Source organism: Spea bombifrons, chromosome 5 (assembly GCF_027358695.1).
Source record: "Spea bombifrons isolate aSpeBom1 chromosome 5, aSpeBom1.2.pri, whole genome shotgun sequence".
Taxonomy (NCBI): Eukaryota; Metazoa; Chordata; class Amphibia; order Anura; family Pelobatidae; genus Spea; species Spea bombifrons.
The window spans coordinates 22,682,632-22,705,383 of record NC_071091.1 but is presented as its reverse complement, the minus strand read 5'-3'; the positions used below and the strand labels follow the sequence as shown (position 1 = coordinate 22,705,383).

At 39.0% G+C, this 22,752-nt stretch overlaps 1 protein-coding gene across 1 annotated transcript; it reads right to left on the bottom strand.

The window, feature by feature from the left end:
* Positions 1–1,707: 1,707 nt before the first annotated feature.
* NFE2L3 (NFE2 like bZIP transcription factor 3) lies at positions 1,708–17,717 on the bottom strand. The gene is made up of 5 exons (XM_053468153.1): positions 16,904–17,717; positions 5,549–5,716; positions 5,089–5,169; positions 4,547–4,654; positions 1,708–4,434 (listed from the first exon to the last, which is right to left on the bottom strand). The coding sequence occupies exons 1-5, from the start codon at positions 17,432–17,434 to the stop codon at positions 3,184–3,186; spliced, it is 2,139 nt and encodes a 712-aa protein (XP_053324128.1). The 5' UTR covers positions 17,435–17,717; the 3' UTR covers positions 1,708–3,183.
* Between the last annotated feature and the right edge of the window lie 5,035 nt (positions 17,718–22,752).

Here is a 22,752-nt window from a genome sequence, read left to right as displayed (position 1 = left end):
CAATATGTAGAATACATGTCTCTTGGTAACAAATTATTTAGTCATCCTATTTGCGACCCTCCCCACCATGTTCAGTTTTATACTTTAAAGGGAAATCACTAGCAATTTCCAGTAGCTCTAACACACATAGTAAAGATTTTATTACACATCAAATTTTCATAATGGAATACGGGACAAACGCTAATGCTGATCTTCTAGATCGGCAATTTGATTTCCGTTTCTAAGTAAACATTGTTTCATTTCAATCTACGTAGTTGTGATTGGTCGAGTGCCGTGAAGTTGGATGATGATTGGCAATTTTGACTGTGTCTCTTGCTTTGGGCATTTTGGTTTTTGGTTTTGTACATGCAGTTTAGTCCACTCCCCAGCTCCCTGATTGGGATATGGGGTTGATCAGTAGTCCATTCCATATAAATCAGGGCATTTAAATACTTACGTCAAATGCCCTGACAAAGCCATCTAGGTGAAACGTGTGTTGGGTGACCTACTCTACACCGGTTCACTCCACTTTATTTAGTGGGCTATTTTGGAGACGCTTTACTTGCGTCTCATATTTTAAGGCTGTTCACAATTCTGCGCTGAAGTGCGGGTCGATGTCCAGTAATAGATAGTCCTTGCCTCTTAGGAGTATCTTCGGTCACTGTTTGTGATTAAGTATCTTGATGCTACATCTATATTCATCTATTTGGTTTAACTATTTACTAGGAGTAGGAGATAGGATTAGCGTGCCTCTTGTGTTTTTTTTACATTTATTTCATGGCATTTTAGCCTAAACTGTTACCAAGTGAATTAAGTCGCGTTTACTTCTTATGATTCTGTTTTGGAGGGAGCAGGTATTTTTTATATGGTTATTTAATAAGATATATTTTCATTTATGTATAATTCCTTATTTTCACGGGTTACCCCCAAAATAATCGACACCCTAGCGTTTCTATTGTATCAGTATAAAAATATAGTTGTATTTATCTGTCTTATGTGGTAAGACAATACCGAGGTTCTGGTGCATTCTTGGGTGGGTGGGGGGTCCAGTTACCAATTTCTCTTACTAAAATGGATGTACGAACCATTTATTATTAGAACTTGGTAACTAAACCAGTGATTTCCACTTCAGATATTAATAGCAGTAAATTCAGTCTTAAGCTGCTACTTATCAATATGTAGAATGTATAAACCCACACAAGAGAATCTATTGTTAGTTACACATATCCCTTCCTGCTGCATATAATTTTACAAGCGCAAGTCAATGACAGGTGAAATACACCGATCAGCCATAACATTATGACCACTGACAGGGGAGGTGAATAACACCGATAATCTTCTTATCATGGCGCCTGTCAGTGGTTGGGATATATTAGGCAGAAAGTGAACGTTTCATCCTAAAAGTTGATGGAAACAGGAAAAATAAGCAAGTGTAAGGATCTGAGCGATTTTGACAAGGGCCAAATTGTGATGGCTAGAGGACTGGGTCAGAGCATCTCCAAAACTGCAGGTGGCAAGCAGTTGGGCAAATGCATAAGGGGGGATTATATGAATCTTTTCATGCTTTTGCAAGGGAGGGGGGGGCATGCAAATCTTAAGGGGCATCTCAGCTATCATATGCATTTAAAGTTTACAGCAATGTTTCATCTAGTTGTATTTACATGTTTAACACATCTTGATGCTATACACCTTACACATCAGGATGAATAAATTAATTTGCCATTACAGTTTTAGGTACTGCAGTAAATTTTATTTGATGACATTGATGATCATGAATATTAGGTGCTACAGCTTGGATAATACATCTGCAGAATGTAGTATAATAGGGCTTCTAATGTTCATTGGCAAATCTTAAGAACACAATCCTGTAGCCAAGCGGACATTTAATACTGTGACAGTGTTTAATTTATTGAATTGTGTTGGTTCAATGAATTAGCAAATTTTAAGTTCTGCTTGGTTGTTAAAGTATCAAATGCTAAACAATATCATATTTCTTCTAAACTTAGGGCACTTAATAAATCATAAAAGTGACTTAACTTTTATATTCACTTGTTTTTTTTACATTGTCATCTAAAACATGCTACTTTATTATATACTCAATAAACCATTTTGTTTTTGTGTGTTTCTACTGGATTGATATGCTTCTTTGGACAGAAATACTCATTGGGTCAGATTTAAGCAGAACACCTAATATTTCAAAACAATACATTACCATAGTTTCACAAAACAGCGAAACCAGAATTCTGGAAAACAAATGTATTATGTCCCCGTAATGTAAACACAAATTAAAATTTCTATAACAGATATTTATGAAAAACAGAAGAAAATAGAAAAATCCCCACAAAATCTTTGTTGACAGCCAACAAAAACATGCACTGGAAACATGACAAGAATTTTAACACAAAAAAAGCAACTCCAGCTTGCTCAGAATGATAGTCTTAAGTATCTAAGGATAAACCTTGAATAGCCACCAGGACCTTTTCAGAAGATACAGAGTAGAACAAGAGTAATTAAAAAAGTATTAAAAGGCATAATTTATATCCTTAGAAAGGCCACACGTATAAATTAACATACACCTTAATGTATCGTAGCTAAAAGAAAATAAAGTTTAAAGGTAGCATTTTACATTTAATTATGTGCTCCAGTGCGACAGACTAATTCTAAGGTCACTTTGTATTTCGGCAATCAAGTCCTTTCAGGGCGGCAAAGCTTTTCTCGGGCAAACCTCCTCCATTCAGTTAATATGCACTGAAAATCCAATTTTACCAGAAAATTGGCCTTTAAATAGATTAAAGTATGCTTCGCTGTCATTAACGCAAGACAGACAGGTGACTTATCATATATATTAATAACTTAACGAGGCTAAGTTGCATGAAGTAAACATTTGGCGAGCCTCGGTACTGTTATACAAATAGATCATTTGTGGCCTATGAAGATGTCAGGAGAAGCTGCTAGGTTAGTGCCACATCCAGAAAGAATACATCACGTTTTTATGTAGAGGAAAAGGAGGACAAAAGTTTAGCTTACAGCTGCCCACTGAACAAATCTTGGAATCAAAATAGCTATTAATGGTTTTCATGCTCGGTATATAACATCCAGTGTTTAAACTCTAATATAGAATAACATTTAAAGATCCCACTGCCACACAATCTGCCCATGGTTTTCCTTTTTAATATTTTCTTATTGACTTGCTATCATCACTACTTATTTTGGCTTTTTATCCTTTTCTGTGTCTTTTTTTTGTTCGGATTTTAACAGTCTCCTTGGAACCACCATAATGCTGCCGTCGCTATTGCAGTGTAGAGAATACTGGCTTGGGTTCACGGCTCTGCCCTGCTCATCCCTTAATCTGCTGAAAACATCCACATACAACTCGTTCAGTTTTTGTTTCATGTGGCTCACAGATTTACTGAACTGAGCCCGCTCCTTTAGTAGTTTTTCCTTGCGTGCCCTGAGCTGTGACACGTCATCCTCTAAGTTCAATATGACGTCTAGTTTCCTCTTGCGGCAGTTTTGAGCAGCGACCTTGTTTTTGCCTCTCCTTCGGATGTCACGTATCACAGATATCTGTGTATCAGTTAAGTAGTGTTTGGATAACATGTTGTTGAACATTTCCACTGGCATACTAACTATTTCATCTACGGAGAATGGAATTTTTAGGGATTTTGCACGACGTTGATCACGGCTTAGGTTTTTATCCATTCCATTGGCGCATGGACTTCTTGTCTTGCCAGACTTTGCAGGCCAACTATAATGGTGTTCAGAACCAGCTTCAGACTCGTTAGGCAATTGATTGTATGTGTGATTATGTTGTATGTTCTGTAGAGTGAGTTCATCATAAAAGCTTGACTCTTCTTGATAGTCCATACGGCACAGTTTGTTAACTTCTGGCCAGGTTCCCCCCACTGCTCCTTCTAGTCCATCATAAGATACCGACTCAGAATCACTGCTGTAGCCAGCTGCTCCTTCATCCTCACCAAAAGAAACAGATGAAGAATCAGAAACACTTACCGAGGTCGGGCTACGGCTTGAATTTAAAGAAAGTCCCGAATCTGAATCAGGCTCATCAAATAATTGGGAAACTTCCAACGGATCAAAACCTTCTTCTAGAGCTAAAGACATTAAATTGATCTCATCAAAAACACCCTCATCCAGACCAGAAAGTAGGTCTTGGTGAGTTAAGTTTCTAGTGCTATTGTCAATAGAAGGAAATAAGGCAGTCAGGTTGGGCACGCTCAAAGGGATGTCAGGGTTAGAGCTTGAATTTAACTGCAGGGAAGGTTCCTGTCTTTGTATGAAATCCCCACTTGTACTAGAATTTGGGTTTGAGTTGAACATGGCTTCCTGTAGGCTTACATCTTGGCTAATTGCATCTGTAAAATCAACACTGTAATGTGTTGAAGGACCGATGACACTATTGGTGCTGGAGGCAGGCTGAATATCTTCTAGATTTATCTGGATAAGAAAAAGAAAAGTTTATTAAATATTACTTCACAATGAAATAAGTGATAAACGTGGACTGCAAGCTTAGTACTACAAAAGAGTTTATAAAAAGGAGGTAACTTACATTTAATTCAGGCATAGAGAGCAAATCTTGCCATATTTCACCCACCGAGTTTCCAGAAGGCATTCTGTAATTTGACTGGGTAGGATGAAGAGTGCTTTCACTTGTACCCTTAAAAAAAAGAAAAAAGCATGCATATTATATAAAATATAGCTTTTACCTAAAGTAATGTAACTGTATGAGTATGAATATATATGAAATAATATTAGTAGATTAGTTAAAGCCCTGGTTTTACATAATGGAAATATATATGCAAGGGGCCACTGTGTACCACACCTGAACACCTTACTCTTTACTACGATGAGAAATATAGCCATGGGTATAGAAACGGAGTGTATTTTCAACAAAAGTACCAACAGCAGTACTACCAAGTTTTGCTCAAAATGATCAGATCTGCTTAATTGCTACATATTGCTTCTTGCTCGGCCCTTTTGGGATAATACCAATATATATATATATATATATATATATATATATATATATATATATATATATATAATATACCTGTGAAACCATGTCCACAATAGAAGTCTATAATTACCAACCTCGAGTGCATTTTCTGTTTGTGCTAGCAGCTGAATAAATTCTTCAAAGAAGAGGGAAGGTTCTGTCGGGTTCCTGTTGATCTGGAAAATGCAAAGCACAGAGTTTTGGACTGCTAAATTAAATAATTGCGGGACACATTCACTGATGACATGGGGGAGTAATACACATCAAGTGAAATTCAGTTTAATCTTGAAAGCAATTTGTTGGAGCGCTAATGTTTTAATTATTTTGCAGTACGTATCATATTATTAAAGTTTTGGGCAAAACACCATAGTGCACACGTAGTGCTGCTTGCCGAATGTGTTCGGGACTAGTATATTATTGGTACACTAGACTAAATGGTGGCAGTCCTCTCCTACAACTATTCTTAAAGGGATGGTAGTTTTTATCTCCAAACTCAGTTATTGACACAGTGCCCAAAAAACCTCTAATTGACAGACAATCTAAGTTGACTCCTACCTCAGTGCCAATGAAACTCGGGTCAACATCAGTATTATCCCTTATAGAATTTCCTTCCTCGTTCGTTTGCGGGGATACGTTTTCATCCAGTCCTGCTTTCGCATGTTCGTTTTGAAGGCAACCATAACCGTAGTTGTTTGGATCTGACCCCAGCTTCTCTTCTTGTGTCTACAAGTCATAAAATAAAGTTTATTATATATTGCATACATACTTAAGTAGGGCATATAAACACATGAACACAGAAGGCAGCTCAATGTTTCTTCTTGTCTATTGCCGAGATAGCACATGGTCCGGAAGGGGGTTTAAATCCGATGCGTTAGTATCACAGGTAATTTAAACTCCTAAGGGAATGTACTTTTTTTTTGGAGAAACACAAGCCATGCAAGATTTAGGGACAGCAGATGTTAACGTGCATCTTAAGCCTATTGTTCTACTAAACATTCTATGGCAGCTGGTGCCTTGTCAGGAAGACAGCTGGCCCTTTATCATTAACCAAAGTAGGCTGCTTCTTTCGTTATTAGGGGTGGGGGCTGGTTAGTCAAAAAAAAATAAAAAAAAAATAAAAGGGGGTTTAGTTACCTTTCTATTATTTCATGAAAATAAAGGTTTCCCTACAGGTTTTCACAAAAAAAAGTCTTGAGGGGTCGGTTAGTTGAGACTGTAATGCAGCAGGGCAGATGTACATATAAAACATGTTGTCTGATTATTTTAATATCAGAAGCTGTGGCTCCTAAACTGCAATTTTTGGATAACTTAAAGATCGAAAGTATTTTTTTTAATTTTAAATTCTCGTTTCTTTTAAGTACATATTATACCCCCTTCCCCACTGGGGTCTCCCAAAACTCTGCAAAGTGTTACTCTGCGGCACTAAGTCATTCCACAGTCATATGACAATTCTTAAATCAGTCCACCTATACACAAATATTTTTTTCATAACCCTGCAGGTCTACTTTCTACCATGAAACATTGATTGTAACAGCGCTACAGAATCTCATGGCACTACATAAGTAAAAGGAAAGTCTAATGCCACTTTCCCTCTGACTGCTTCTACTGAAACAAAGGAAGCGTTAGTATGTTCACTGCTTGCAGTCCCTATAACTAGAATGGGAGTTCTTCCTAGCAAGCAGTGTACCGATGAACACTCCCTGCTTTCAGTAGAGGCAGCTGGAGGAGGGGGATATATGAGAGAAAGGCAGGGATAACAGATATGGTTCATGGCAGACATTTTTATAGTTACTGGACACTTAATTTTTTAAATAAAAAATACAAAATAGTTGGTTAAAAAATTGTGTTAGAAAAAATCAGTCCAAAACAGAAACAGTAATAGAAAGATTGTCAAAATACACACGTCCTTCTACACGGCTGCCCATCGTCCCACACATATTCACTCTTGCCCTTACACCCAATCATAGCATCCGACTGCCCGTACACTTGCCCTCATCCTTCACATAAACACTTCCAAGACACTCACTCTCTCTTCCCATTCCGTTTTCTCATTTTCTTTACTTTTTTAATCCCTGGTGGTCCTGTGAAATGCACTGGAGGTCATGTATAATTAACTCTGCTATGCATTTAACATGAAAATAGGGCTGGGGAGCTCTTTTAGGACAGCTGTGCTGCCTTCATGCATTTGTGTTTGAATTGCTATACCACCAATAAATGCAGGAATATCACAAGTGTGATCAAAGTTCTACATGGTTTGTAAGTATATATATTATAAGCGTTTGATAAAAATAGAAAAAGATAAAGACTGAATAGAAGTGACGAAAGCAAAACATAATAATAATAATAATACCATAGTGATTACGGTAGGAGTGCTAAACCTACACACATTATCCTGCATTAAATGACCTACTTATAGTAATTATCAGTGTTTTTAGGACATCATTAGGCTGTAATTAAAATACTTAGAACTTGTATGAGAAGTGCTGGCTTCATCAGCACGTAAATACTTATTCAGCAAACTGTCCTACACGTAAACAGGAACCCTACCGCCAGCACTAGATTTCTCCATAAACCCCTTTCTAATATTAATTACACAATGAAAGGGGCAGCCATTCTTTGTTTTTTGGGGTAAATAAGTTCAGGAGACCTGCGTATATAACTAGGCAGACTACAAGCTCATCAAGATGCTGTTTTGAATCTTTCATGCGCACCAAAACTGCAAAGTTATAACATAATTGTATGCAAAGTTGGCATAAGACTTACTGTGTGGAGTAAATTAGTGGAGATGGAACATGAAATATGTAGGATATAACATATATCCCTCTCTAGATTATAAAAGAATCTCAATCTATATTCAAGCATTTTTAGCAATGCAGTTATATTACTATCGCACAGCTTTATGCAATACATAAATAGGCAGCGAGCTGGTAATTCAAATGGGTATCAATACCTGGATATTCATGGATTCATGAACAATAATCATGGAAAATAAGTCAAAATATATTGAATCAGAAAAAAAAAGTCAGTGCTTAAACCCATTTTGATAACATTTTATGAGAATTTGTTATAGGTACAATATGGTACATTCAATAAACGCCGCATTAATACCATGAAGTATTCAAATTACAATTTACCCGCCGGTGCGTAATAATTGTATTAAATAATTGTCCTGTATGATGCATGCTTGTGCATCCCCACCTAAGATAATCAAATATCTTACATGTTATTAGTTTATTTACGCTATTCCTGTCTTGTGGACCACTTACAATCATAAAATCCCAGCATCCTAAAGGCATTCTGTATATTCACTGTAAATTGTCTAAGTGGTTGGTTTGGAAAGTTATGTGCGATTTTACTGTAAATCACCGACTGCAAAGTTTTTGATTACTTTACCCAGAAGATTACAAAGAATATAAGTGGAAAGCAGAAGTGTCTGCCACTCTGATTTTCCTGCATACGTGGCGTTCAAGTGAATATATTCACAACTAATATGTAATTAGCAGACTTTTACATTTCTAAAAACAAAGAAATGGCGTTTTCCTCAGCGCTTACAAGAATCAAGCATGAGTGTGGTTTCTGAAATAAAGAACACAAAGTATTTGACTCCATTCGGATAATGGCTATGCTGGCAAAGATATGCTAAATTGGAACTGGGCAATACATTAAGTCCTGATGTGGAAAATGTATTGGTAGTAATGGATTAACCCCTTGTAACCACGTTGACGTTTTTCATTTGACTTGTGATCGGTAGAATGTTACAGGGACTTACTACTATTACTACTACTACTCAACTACAAAATCTGTGCCCATGCGCAGGATCTTGTGAACCATAAGAGCTCCTAAAGTACCTGCATAAATAAAAATATTATAATTTGTGAAATGGACATGGTAAGCTGCATTCAATACACCAGCTGACTTTATGGGTTGTGATTTAATACAATTTAGATACAACTGTTGAGACGCCATCCCTATTTTCATGTTACAAGCATTTTATTTCTTTTAAAACAGTGCAGGCATTTTTTAGTTATTGGAACTAGAAAACCCCCCACTTCTCATTAAACTCCTGCACTAGCAGGGACAGCACCCAATTACATGTTTATTACTTGACCACAGGTGTTCAACCAGCATACATATGACTGGCTGATGCTACTTCAATCGATTTCAACTACAGAGCATGTGCAGAAAGTATTCTTCCTGCTTACACCTCCAGTTTTCAGTAAAGGCAACAGAAACAATATAGGTTTATATAGGTAAAAAAAATGTGGTTTACACTCAAAAGGTTAAAAAGGTACCTTTTACGTGGCATAAAAGCGTATAACTAATTTGGCAGAGATAATTTACAGAAGAAACTGTTGCATCTAATAGAAACCATCACTCAAAACCACCACTCGTGTTACTATCATCTCTATTTAACGTTTAGTTTTTAAAAATTATTCAGATTTGCATCTTCCAGCTGCGCACGAAATAACCTGCTGATGCCTTGGATGGATATCAAATTTAAAAGTAGAACAGCAGAAAATAGATTACTTTCATATTTTAGTGACATGAAATATGTGACCGGTATATGATCGATATGCTGTATAGAAATGTAAGGGATCATTTAACTGTGTGCGGTAATGGTTCAAACATGGTTTGACAGGGTTAACACCGCTTACTTTCTAAAAATGCAGAACATAGTCTAGCAGAGCCTCAAGACATGCAGTGTCGCTGGCCTTTTAACTAACCTTGGATCAGAATCCCATTTACTTATTTACCCTACCTGTGGTTTTCAACTAAATGCCCACAGAACTATTTCTGAAATCTAGAGTGGGCTCTGTAATACGTACTATTTTTTTTTAATAATAAATATATATATATATATATATATATATATATATATATATATATATAATTCATTTTTTCTTGCTGCATTTACCTCACATATGGGCATCTATGTAATGTGATCAGCTGAGGTTAAGTCTTTCACTTCTATGCATGCTATACCCCATTCTAGTTACACATTGAAAAGAGTAATGCTATGCACCTGCTGTTTGTTATTATTTGGCAATACGGGTTTCTATTTAAATCCCAAATTTTAAATTATGTTTGTTAACCCACCACTTCTTTTGCATCTGTTTTCCCTGCCAGAATTTTACTAGAAAGCAAACGGCAATGCATTCTGCATAAAACCCTCACTTCCATCTTTCTTCCACTCTACGCAGCATGCCAATTTCTCTAGGACTAGTAATGTAGTATGTTTAACCATTTCAGCACCTATGACAGTACAAACACTATGGACAATAAGTGTTCAAGGAAAAAAGGCATTACTGATAAGTTCAATAATAATGCACGATCTTTTTAATTATGTATTTTGGTGTTTAAAGTGTAAGTGTTAAAATAACGCTAGCTTTTGAAATGTATATTTGTAATAATGCAGGGATTTCTTTTCTAGTTATGACTGGTCATTTCCTTCCAAGAAATCAGCCTCGTTTCCGTCCAAAGACCACATTTTAGTGATTTAAAGTTGTATTTAAAAGGAATCCTAGAAGAAGTATTTTTTTCAGTACATTTAATGTGAAAACATTATTAATACAAGTTGGATTTTGTTACTGTAAAATAAGCAAAGATCTTTTCCAAAAGTGCTAGACAGTAGACACAGTTTTAGTGAGCTGTGTTTTATTATCTTAGACTAGGCATTTGCAGTACTTTCATCCTATGTGGAAAAGCACCCAGAAACCATGTTTTGCTTTTTATCTTTATTGTCAACATCTGATGTCATGAAGCAAATGACAAAACTCTTGTATAGAATGGTTCATATAACGTACAATTCTTTCCAAGTACCATCTTGTCTTTAATGACGAGACAACTTTAAATATATTATAATGGCACCTGATCCTGAGCAGCAAATAACGATAAATGTTAATATTATTTCTGACATATTCCGTCATTTGATATCCTATAAGTATGGGGACTTTTTGCTGTTTAGGATTACACAATCTCTGCACTTAGCTGCTGTCTGCCTCATAGTCAAGTCCCTTGACAAAACAAGCGTTTTAAATGCAGTGCTGTATGTGGTACTGTAGGTTAGGATTGAAGAAAAGACTTTGGTCATTTTCATTTTGTTCCAATAATGTTACTTTATCTGCTGGTCTGGGGGGTGCCATTATTGTCAGCCATGTGGTATTTTGGATGACTGAGTTGACTGTTTATGGCAATGTTAATATCATCCTTGTCCATTGAAATCCATGCTCCCATAGACTTTCATTAGTCACTGTCTGGGTGATTAAAGCTGAGCTATTCTATTGTCTACAACAAGGCAGTGTGACAATGAGTTTGTCAAACAAATTGGGCTAAGACAACAACAAGCACATAAGCACATGGTAGAGAGATAATTGAAGACATTGTGTAAAAACAAACTATGTTTGAAACTTATTTTTAATGTGATACTAGTTAACAAAAAATGTCAGGTGTTCCTCTTTAATAATAGCCAATGCTAAAAAGAAAGTATTTACTTACTGATGGTGCTTAGGAAGCCAAATAAAAGGGGAACTTTCCCATATGAGATAAATCCATAAGTGAATACAACATTTAAAACATTCTAACTCTTGTATTATTGCCACAAGTGGAGTATTATGGCCAGTTACAAAGAGATTTATTACATTGGACCATTTACATACTGGAGAACAGGGATATGATGTCATATTTTAATACTCAGCAGCAAAGGAGGTTGGTGTTGGAGGTGGAGACATGGGATGGCTGGGGTCCTGCCCTGGTTCAGGCGTAGGGCTTTGCCCAAGATAAGTACATCATGCCATTTTGAAAAATCACTCATACTGCAAAATATCTCCCTGTTTCCTTCTTTTCTTACCCCAAGATACTTCTAAACTTTGAGTTTGTTCCCTTATTCTGTCTTGATTATCACAACATACTACTAACTGGCCTTCTCCACTCTAATCCAGTCTGAACATCCCTGAGACACATTTGCTGCCACTCTGTGCCCGTCTCTTCATTGGTTCTCCTTAACCCTTGGAATTAAACTTTTAACGCTTACAAATACTGTGGCCCCCTATATCTGTGTTCCTATCTCCAAATACTCTATTTGTCATCTTCACTCTTGCATCTCTCCTCAACCATTTTTACTTCTTCCCCCTTGCCTCAACAGGACTGAGCTCTATGCTCACTAGAAACTGAGCTACTCACAGAAGCATACAATCTATCCTCCTAATACCCACAACCTGCATTCTTAAAGAAGCCATCTGCTCTTCCCAAGCCACTAATTCTCCACGTGACCTTCTACAATTAAATCAATCTCACCCAAGCAGTTCCTTGCCTACAGTGTCATCCCCCCCTCAACATCCTAATAGACTGTAAGCTTGGAAGAGCTGGATGCTTTTCTCTGTCCGTACCAATGTGCGTTAACGTTATTGTCCATTTTGTATACTGTCAATACAGGCGTGTTAATTCTTCTTTTATAGCAGCGCTATGTACTATAAATAAAACAATGTAGGTTAGTATATGTAAAATGCAGCCCCCCCCCCCCCCAGTGTTGTTAAACATTTTCTGAAATAAGTAATGGTGTCTAACATTGTTTTCTCCCTTGGGTCAGTTCCAGCTTAAGTTTGCTCAAAACAAACTATATTTACAATACAGTTTATTGATTTTCAACAAAATAAACTCTTAAAACACCATTAAATATTTTGTGACTTTTTAAAATAATTGTAAGCAATGTATCATGAGTGCTAAATTAACCTATCCCCTCCCAAATACTTTTGCCAAACCAGTAGCGCAGGTTATGAGCCAATTTGCTTTCGAAGGGATTGTTACATAGACATTTTTTTTGGCTCCTGTCTAATATGTACAGGTTGATTGAGGTCGAGATTGAACTTTCATTTAATTTATTACTTTATGTTATTTATATCTCTACATAGATATTTGACGGTATGCCACAATGATTTTGTTCTGCTTTATTAGGTATCCAGGTCATAATGAGTTTTGCATTGACCTTGAAATATATTTTACTGGCCGGTCAAAATGGCCACTGTTTGGATATCTTGGTAAAATGATTAAAATTATTGTACCGATGCCTTGCTGCTCTTATAGACCATTAGGTTTTAGATGACCCTGCATGTTTGCTTATGTGGCTGAGAATGCTGTGTTAGTTGAGCTTAAAGAACTACATGTGCACGGCCAGTCCTAAACCAAATGGCATCCCAGGCAAAACAGTATTATGTTCCTATGCAGTTCTTATTGCTTTTATACAATTTAATTTGTAAACACATTTTCTACTTTTTTTTCTGAACATTATTGCAGCTTTTAAGGCTGTAGAATCCTGTAGAACACTCATCCAAATCAAACATTGTAAGCTCCTAAAAAAGGGCAAACTATTCCAAGTAAAGCAGAAATAGCCACAACTATAGGCTTGTGTCCCAGGGAAGAATACATCGCTGGCTGGTGCCTTCCAAATTCACACACCCCAGGCAACTGGCGTGAGTCTGGCGCTAAGAGCGGCCCTGCATTCATGGCTAAGAGTGGAGACTGCATATGAGAGCGAGGGAATTTTCCCTTGTATAGTAGAGTGAATTGTAGGCCTCAAGCAACTGGTGTCTCAACCAGCAGGAAAAGAGCCAAGTCTTTGAGAAGGGAGTTGATGGTATGTATATAATTTATATGCAATACATTGCATGAATCATTAAGAAGCTTTAGTAAACAAACCAAATAAGTCAGGGCTTTGTTAGAGAAATAGGGTGTGTGTTGATGAGAAGTGTAAGTTTAAATGGGGTGAAAACCTTTAAAAAAAATAATTTTAACACCTAATACAACCTTCTCCAATAAAGACATATGTTCTGTATCGTCAACTTAAAATACGCAAGAAATTAGCTTAAATTGCCCATGGTGTCCTTTTGTCAGTGGTTGGCAATGTATGATATAAATGGGTGGCCCAGTCTATTTCACCTCCATTTGCATAGTGTCTATGCCCTCCAAAAAAACAGTGGTGGTATTACAGCTTACAACACAGCCATGTAAGAGGGACACTTCTTCAGGCCAACAGCTGGTTTCCGATATTTAGCGCTCAGGTGTCTTTATGAGAGAGACAGTCCCTTTTCTAGTAAGTGCGAGTATATCACAGTGATCTATTATCCTAAATATAGACATACAGGAGGAAATGTGTTTATAAATTAAATGAATGCTTCTTCTAAATGATTTACTGTGCAGACCTTACAGTAGATCATAAAATCATATAAATTGTATTTGTGGACATTAGTCACGACTCCAAACTCATACCCTAAAGCGCATGTGTTCCTTTTTGGCCATTCAACCATTGGAAGGTATGTAGATTTTTTTTTTTCTCCCCCCAAGGTAGAGATGCCACCAATGGCTGTATTGAACTTTGTGGCCCCAATACCTTTGATTTTCCTTTATCAAAACTCTGCATTTAAGAATCATTTGTATCCGACTAACTTCTAAAACTACCGTATTTGCTCGATTTTAAGACAAGGTTTTTTTCAGAGCAAAAATACCTCATTATAATCGGGGTCGTCTTATAATCAGACCTCAAATAGGTCTGACTATGAGACGACTAAGATCCAGATCCCCCGCAGCTGCAGGGGACCTTGATCCTCCTGTCTCCCGCCCCACTTACCGGTACTTCTGAGTCCCCGGTGTGTAGCTGAGGCAGCGTGTAGATGTCTACATCTGGCTAGCAGCGGGGGTTGTCTGCGTCCATCGCGCAGACCTTCCCCGGCTGTCAGAGATCAGAGTTCCCCGCACCGGTGCCGCACGTAAGTGCGTGGGATCTACACGCTGCCCCGGCTACATGACAGGGAAGTCAGAAGCACCGGTAAGTTGGGGGGGGGAGAGTGTTAAATGGGGGGGCATAAGGCATTTATGCACCCTCTATACACCACTCTGCCTCCTGAATGCCTTAAACCTCCTTATATGCCACTCTTCCCCATAATATGCCTTTTAACCCTCTAAATGCCAGAGTGGCATGTAGGGGTATAAGGCATTTCTGGAGGCAGTATGGCACATAGGGGGTCAAAAGGCATATCATGGGGCACAGTGGCATATAGGGTTAAAAGGCATATCATGGGGCACAGTGGCTTTAGAGGGTTAAAAGGCATATCATGGGGCACAGTGGCATATAGGGGGTATAAGGCATTTCTGGGGCAGATGCGCATAACTGGGGGGCAGGTTGGAAAATAGAAGGAAATAAAACCAAAATATTTTTCTCAATCATAGCTTTTATTAAAAAAAAATAGTTTAGATGAATTAACATTTACTGGTAAAACTTTTTTCCTATAGGGTCGTCTTATATTTAGGCTTTTTCTTTTTTTCCTAAATTAATATTCAGATTTGGGGGGTCGTCTTATAATCAGGGTTGTCTTATAATCGAGCAAATACGGTAATTTTGAAGGGGAATTGCTGTTGTCACAGCTTTTATCAAAATCAAAACTCATGTAAAACTACCCATAGTTATGCCAATCACTTATTGTCTGAAGATATTTTGTTTAACGGTTTCCCTCATGGAAGGCGACATTGGGGGCAGTCTGTGGCAGAGCCAGTATTATCTAATAAACCGCCTGTCCTACAGTTGTCGTTTTCTTATCATTGCAGCCTTATAAGAACACAACAATTTGAAAACAGGTTACAGAAAAGTTATTGGAGGGGACCAATCATACATGGCATGAGAAAAAGAAGGTAACATGCCTGTCCCCATGATATGCATTAAAGATGGGTTGTCATTTTTATATTGGTCAATTTACTACATAAACACTAGAACATAAATGTAGAACTGTAAAAGTTAGTATTTGGAATAGGCATATCTTCTTTAAAGGGACACAACAGCAATCATATGAACTTTAATGTAAATACATGGGGTCTGCAGAATCCCCCATATGCATTTGTCACTTCCCCAGCCCCCAGCTATTTGCACTGCAGGCAATGTAGTCATCGATTTCAATGGGAGCACTTTCCTGCCTCTGATTGGCTGCTTCAAATTGCCAATCAGTGGCAACAAATGTCAGTCCATGGTTGCGAAGGGTAGCTGCTGCAGCATGGCTGCAACTTCTAGATCTGGTGAGAGTTTTATTTTTTTTTAATCACTTAATTTGGAGAATGCAGTCACAGAGTACCTTAATATGTGTTTTCTTTAGTGGGAGTGTCAGGAACATCACTATCTGAACAGAGACCAGATGTTAACACCTGCTACAAGCAACATTTTTGCAAGTACCAGTGTGATCTTTTAAACTGTTATGTTAAGACGTATCCCCATACTCAAACAAAGCCAACAAAAAAAGATAAACCGTCATTATTACCTAATAAAAATACTTATAATTAATTTAAAAAATTATGTATATTATTGCGACATTGATATCAGCGGCCATAAAAACAGGTTAGCCTTATGTTTCAACACCTGGAAAAAAACAAAACAAAACTGAATATTCAAGTTCCCCTAGGTGATACACCCAATAGATGTAACACATACAGAGTGCAGAGCGGGCATGCCGAAACAACACACGTCTCAACCGGCTCCCTGTGTGACCTAGAAATTGCATGTGCTACGTTGTGTCCTGGTATTTAAATGATAATAATACCGCTTAGATATGCACTGTATGTTACCTTCAACAGGAGGATCTTTACCAGACCAGTTAGTTCACTTGGGCAGTGCCTTATAGATTATATATATATATATATTTACACTATGGAGCCTCAAAAAACCTGGCCAGGGCGTGGTACACAAAGATGAGACACCCTATACTGTGATACACTTACAAAAAAAGTGTACAGTTTATGTAAACAGACATCCGAATAATCCTGTATCATGGAGAGAAATACACGCGTGACATGCGACATATCAACCCACAGGTGCTGCAGCAAGACACAAATACCGTACCTGGCGGGACAATAATGGACATTGTTAGGATAATTTACCTCTTTGGTATAATCTGCGGGGCTGGGGGTCGCCCCGGTCCCAATGTGCGGCTGGGCTGGCGTTGAGTGGCTTTGCTGCAGGTTGCTGTTGCTTGGGGATGGCTGGCTGGGGCCTTCATTGCTGTGGCTGGGGGTGCCGGTGCTGCTGCTGTCCTCACCGGAGTCCGCAGCGAGCGGAGCCTGCGCCGCACTCACTGAGGAAGCCTCAGCATCCCCAGACACCGCATGCACCAGCCAGGCGCTCACTTCAGTCCTGGGGATGCGTGTGTCCCCCAGCGCCCTCACCTCGTCAAGCAGCCTCTTGGCTGTAAAGAAGGAGTCCAGGTCCGGGCTCTTGGGGTGCAGGCTGGACCCTTCCCAAGTGTCTCTAAGGCTATGGAAAGGAATCTGAGAATAGGCAGAACTGGTCCCCAGGATGATCTCCTGGATGGGGGGCAAATAAGAGTCAAGATCCACCCTCACCCCGACCAAGCTTAAGAGGATGGTGAACTGCAGCAGACCTTCTGTCAAATACTTCTTCAGATCCTTCATCTTATCCCTGCCGGGCCAAGAGAGGGCGGAAACTTCTCAGCGCCCCCAGAAGTGTCCAGCGGGGTCTCACAGTCTACAGAGAAGCGTTGCGGGCTGTGGGCATCACCAGCCGCGGGAGGAGGGTGTCTCTGCTCACACTGGATGGAGTGGGCACTCTGGGGAGCAGCCGGCGCTGACTATTCCCCTGAACTGGTAAAAGGAAACAAAAGAGCACGCCGGCTGCCCCACTCCTCTGCAGCGAGACACAAAGGCATCAACGCACAATACCGGTCATGGCAGCACTTCCCACAGACAGGCCGGCAGGGCGGGAGGCAGGGCGGCAGACACACAGGGAGGCGGAGCCGGGCCTGCGGGAGAGAGACAGCGTGCTCCGCCGGAGGGGCTGCACATGGAGGGCTGCATGGAGAGGAACTGATGTAACATGAGACAAGGGGCATGTCTCACACACAGCACATGCTATAACACACAGCACATGCTATAACACACATAACACACGGCACATGCTATAACACACAACACACGGCACATGCTATAACACACGGCACATGCTATAACACACGGCACATGCTATAACACACGGCACATGCTATAACACACATAACACACGGCACATGCTATAACACACCCCGGGATAAGCCGCACACAGATTTCACAATCATTTGTACTTTACTACTCACACTTCATGCATACAATCATAAGCAAGGTGTGTGTCATATTTACTTAAAACATACAAAACCAGGACTTGTTAAATTAAAAAAAAGGTAGACATCAAATGTATACATTAAGTCAAAAAAAGAATTGTGGCGCAAAGTATACCATCTGGAGAAGTTAGAGGAAGCTTTTGGTTGGTTTCCATAGCGATTGCCCCTCTTGCTCTTGCAGTTGTCTCTGGAATTGTTCCCGTATAAACTTGATGAATTGGCACGTTATAATCAATTTCTGTATACACTGGATTTATTGTGTAACAAAGAATCTGCATTACACGTCTACCACGCATGATCATATAAAAAAGAAATGTTGTGATGATTTTTTGGTAAACGTGGAGTCTTACCATAAGCAGAATTACAGCTCCTTTATTGATTCTCTATGAAGTTTTTTTCGGGATTGTGTGTGGTCCATGTAGTCCACTGAGTGTGTTGTCTCTCAAAGGCCCTGGGACTTGCCCGCTGGGGTGCATGTTTCCAGCCTTAACCTGTTCGGCACACACAACAAAACACAGGTGAGGAAGGTTGAATTCTGATGTTCTTTTCACACATTTGATGTGACTGTGATATTGTTATAGATTTTCTTGTTTTAGATTTTTTGATATGAGAGTTTGCTGCAGAGATTTCTCCTAGAGGGTCAATTGTTTTGAATTAGATATACAATATATGTTTGTAATGGTAACATACAGGGCCGCACTGGCAATGAATAGGAGGTCCTGGCACTTTAAGGACAGTGGCCACCTGATGACATAAGTGCAGCCGACAGCAGCATATGTGCATACCTGGGCACTCCCTGGGTTTTAGACTGACATTTTGTGAAGGAAACGTGTTAACCTGGACAACAAGAGACTATATTATTTTTAAGGAATCTTTTTCAGGTCTGATCATCAGTCGTTTGTCAGTCACCCACAGAGGTACCCACCTGATATCTACAGGTCAACCCCTCAACCACCATTGCTCAATGATCGTGGGAGAACACTTTCTTGATGTTTTGCTGTAATGAAGCATTTAATGTGTTCATAAAAGGTTCCTATGTATCAAAGGTTTATTTATGCAGAAGGTTATTTTGTTTGCATCCCAATGTTCCATGGAAGGGGGGCAGGATTTAATACAAAAATCTAGTATCCACTCGAACCCCACTAAAATGAAATAGTCCAGAAGTCATTTTTTGGTAAGATGTAGGGGAGGGCCTGTCTCGTATAGACCTAAAACAAAATTATCAGAGCTAGCAAGCAGTCTGAGAGGTGTGGCTGATGAAATAAAAGCCACCAATCAGACCCAAAATGTCTGAATCTCAGGGCAAGCTCATAAACCATGTTCTAAATCTGCTTGGGGAAGATTGCGTTTGAGACAACCTGGGAATTATATGTGATTGATGTAGCAATTTATATAGAGTACCGTGGAATTGCGAAGATGATAAGCTAGAATCTGGTGAAACTAGGGGGAAAAAATTGCTGATACAAACATACGTTGACACAATACATAGTACGTAGAAGCAACAACAACCATAGAAAAAAACAGTATAAATGTAAAAATGGTTCCAAGGCAGCAAAAATGTGAGGCTGTGGCAGGAACGACACATGGGTGGTATAAGTGAAAAGTAGGGTAGGGTACAAGGGTTAGACAAAGGATAATGGAGTGCATGTACATGGGGGAAGAAAACAAAAACACAACCAATAGTGTGATATTGTCAAATAATAAACAAATGTGTATGGTGTTAGTTGCACTCACAAAAGGACTGGATAAAGAGGCTCATCGAAATTCAAACTTCAAAAGACTGTGTTCTGCAAAAAGCAAACAAACCAGGATGGTGCAGTATCTTCTATAAGTTGATCTTAAAAGATCAGTATACACTTACATTTAAGATGAAGCACAACTCAAAGAGTATTGTGCAAAAGCGTGTGGAAATAAATCATCCGATGTATATAGATAAAAACTCTTCAATTTATTGTCTCGATGCGTTTCGCCGATGGATCGTCGGCTTCCTCAGGAGAACAAACAAATTAAATGACAAATAAAATCGAATAATAAAAAGTCTTGTGTAATGGGTTATAATGAAACTCCAAGAGGTGGGTCGGGGGCTGGTGATTTGTCTTCCTTCTTAAAAATGTCATAGTATTTAAGTAAGCTGAGGATCTCCATGAGATAGTCCATAACATTGACTTGATTAGGCAGTTGCTAGTGAACTACAAAGCATCCTTAACCCAACATATCAGGTGTCTGGCTTCTTCACCCTCCATGTAGTCTCTTGGAAAAAATCTATATAGAATTATATATGTTAGGATATTAGCTTCCTCTGAAAGGAGTCATTGAGTTCATTATCCAGGATTTCCAACAAAACCCATGCAAAAGAACACTGCCAGAACAAATGTAGTAAAGTCTCCTCCACCGCTATGCAAAGTGGACAAATTCTCTAACTGCACAGCCTTTATTGGTTGGATGTAGTTCCCACAGAGCAGACATCAACATTATAAATGATTAAGTCAAGCTAAGAAAGACGTGTATTAGTACAGATATACCTATGTATAAAACCCACAAAATAGTATTAGGTTATCAGAAAAGCCCTAGATTCATAGCATATAAACTATTATAAGGCATTTTAAATATATTTCCAGGAGTTAGAGAAGTACAGATTCTGGTGTGTTTTAGGAGTTGCATATTCAGAACGGAGTTGATTTTGTGCTTCCTATTTACTACAGGTACACCTATATAAAGTGTATTTTTTTGAGAGCCCAAGGATCCTGCTCTTTGACTTATACTACGGTGCCGATAAAAACAAGGTGGTCTGTGATTCAAACTGTGATAGGGCCACAGTGGAGCCGTGTCCCAAGTCTGCGTCTTCTGGGGCTGCACTTCTCCAAAGACATATGCAGCCCTTCCTTCCCACCCAGACATAAGCCTTAGGTGGGCTGGATCTTCTAGGGTCCCCCCTAGAGGAGACCCACTGAAGTCTTCACGTCCATAAACAGAAGTGTTCCAGGGGAGTGGGGGTCAGAAGGCACAATCCACTTCCCCTAACAATACAAGTCTCTGTACAAGGACTCAGTTCCACTGTGACTTCAAGCAACCCAATGGTGCTTAACTCATTCGAAACCAAAAATCACATGTGCACTGAAACCAAGTAAAACTGAAAGGCGCAGGTGCAACAAGTGCCAGTGAAAATATCCACAGGCCCCAGCCACTTGAGAGCATTGTAAGGGGGCCACATGGGAGCTTTTTCGATTTTATAGCTCCCTGGGACAGTCAGCGGAGATCAACCAGTCCACTACCCACATCCTGAAAAACATCACCTTTATCAATGGGTGTTCTGTTTAATGTATGGGCCTGTGTATAAACCTTCGACTGGGAACTGTTTTTACACTGTTTTACACTCATCTAACAATTGCACAATTCTCTACTGTGTCCTCTTGTTGCCTGGCAACCATTTTGTAGACCAGATCTATGTGGGATGTCTAACTGCTACATTGGCAGATCCTTGGGGGTAACGGGACAATTTCCCACTCCCCCGAGACAGACAGCGTCATGCTCTGGGAGTAGGGCTAAAGAGGTATCCTGACACCAAGACTTACCTCTTTTTCTTCCTAATTTCCAGGAGGAGATAGGGTTGAGCGTCGCCATGCAAACGTTGTTTGTATGTATGTGTGTCTGGGTATTTTTAGTGGGTGTGCTCGGGTATGTTAGTGTGTTTTGGTATGTATGTGCATCTGTCTGGGTATGTTAGTGAGTATTTGGGTATGTAAGTGTGTGTCTGGGATGAACCACCGTATTGTGTTACTAAGGATAAACTTAGGCAGGTAAGCGGGCATAATTCGTGGCTATGAGGATTCTACCACTCAACAATTAGCATTGTTCAATCACTCAAATTTTTATATCTAGGTTTTGGAGTTTGTGATGTGGCTTTGTGTAACAACAATTAATTTAGCATATAGATGATGCACATTACATAACCATATTAAGTACTATCAAAAGGGTACTTTATTAATGACCATTAACATAAGGTATGATAGACAAAAGTGGCTCCTAGGCATAAAGAGGCATTTGGGACCAGGGCTAGATTTTCCAGTGTACACTAGGCAGTTTCCTAGAGACACATGCGTTAATGGATGATGCAGATATCAAGTGGATATGTCTAAATGTGTGAAGTTAAATGTATTCAGAGTCTAACTAGTGGGTGATGTTACATTAAGTAGGTCAATCAGGCAGTCATAAAACCTATCAGGAGGTAACTTCTAAATACCTTGGAAAATACATGTAGGACATCCAAATAACATCTAGGAACAATATCTCTGGGATCTACAGTAGGGACCACAAAAATGGATGGGGAAGGCTTGTAGGGGATAGGCATAACTGGAAGCAGCTGAAGCCTTAAAGAATAGGCTCTCCAAAAGAGCAATTTACCTGGGGGTCATGCTTATGTAGCCTCTGACCTTACAACTTCAGATTATGACCTCTAACATTTCTCCTCCTTTGAAATAAATGTCTCTCCTGTACCTTGATAATCCACTTCTCTCCTCCAAGCTATGCATGTATATGTACTATAAGAAATGTTGTATAAATTGTTGGCACTATATTAATAATAGATAATAATAATAACAATAATAACAACATGATGAT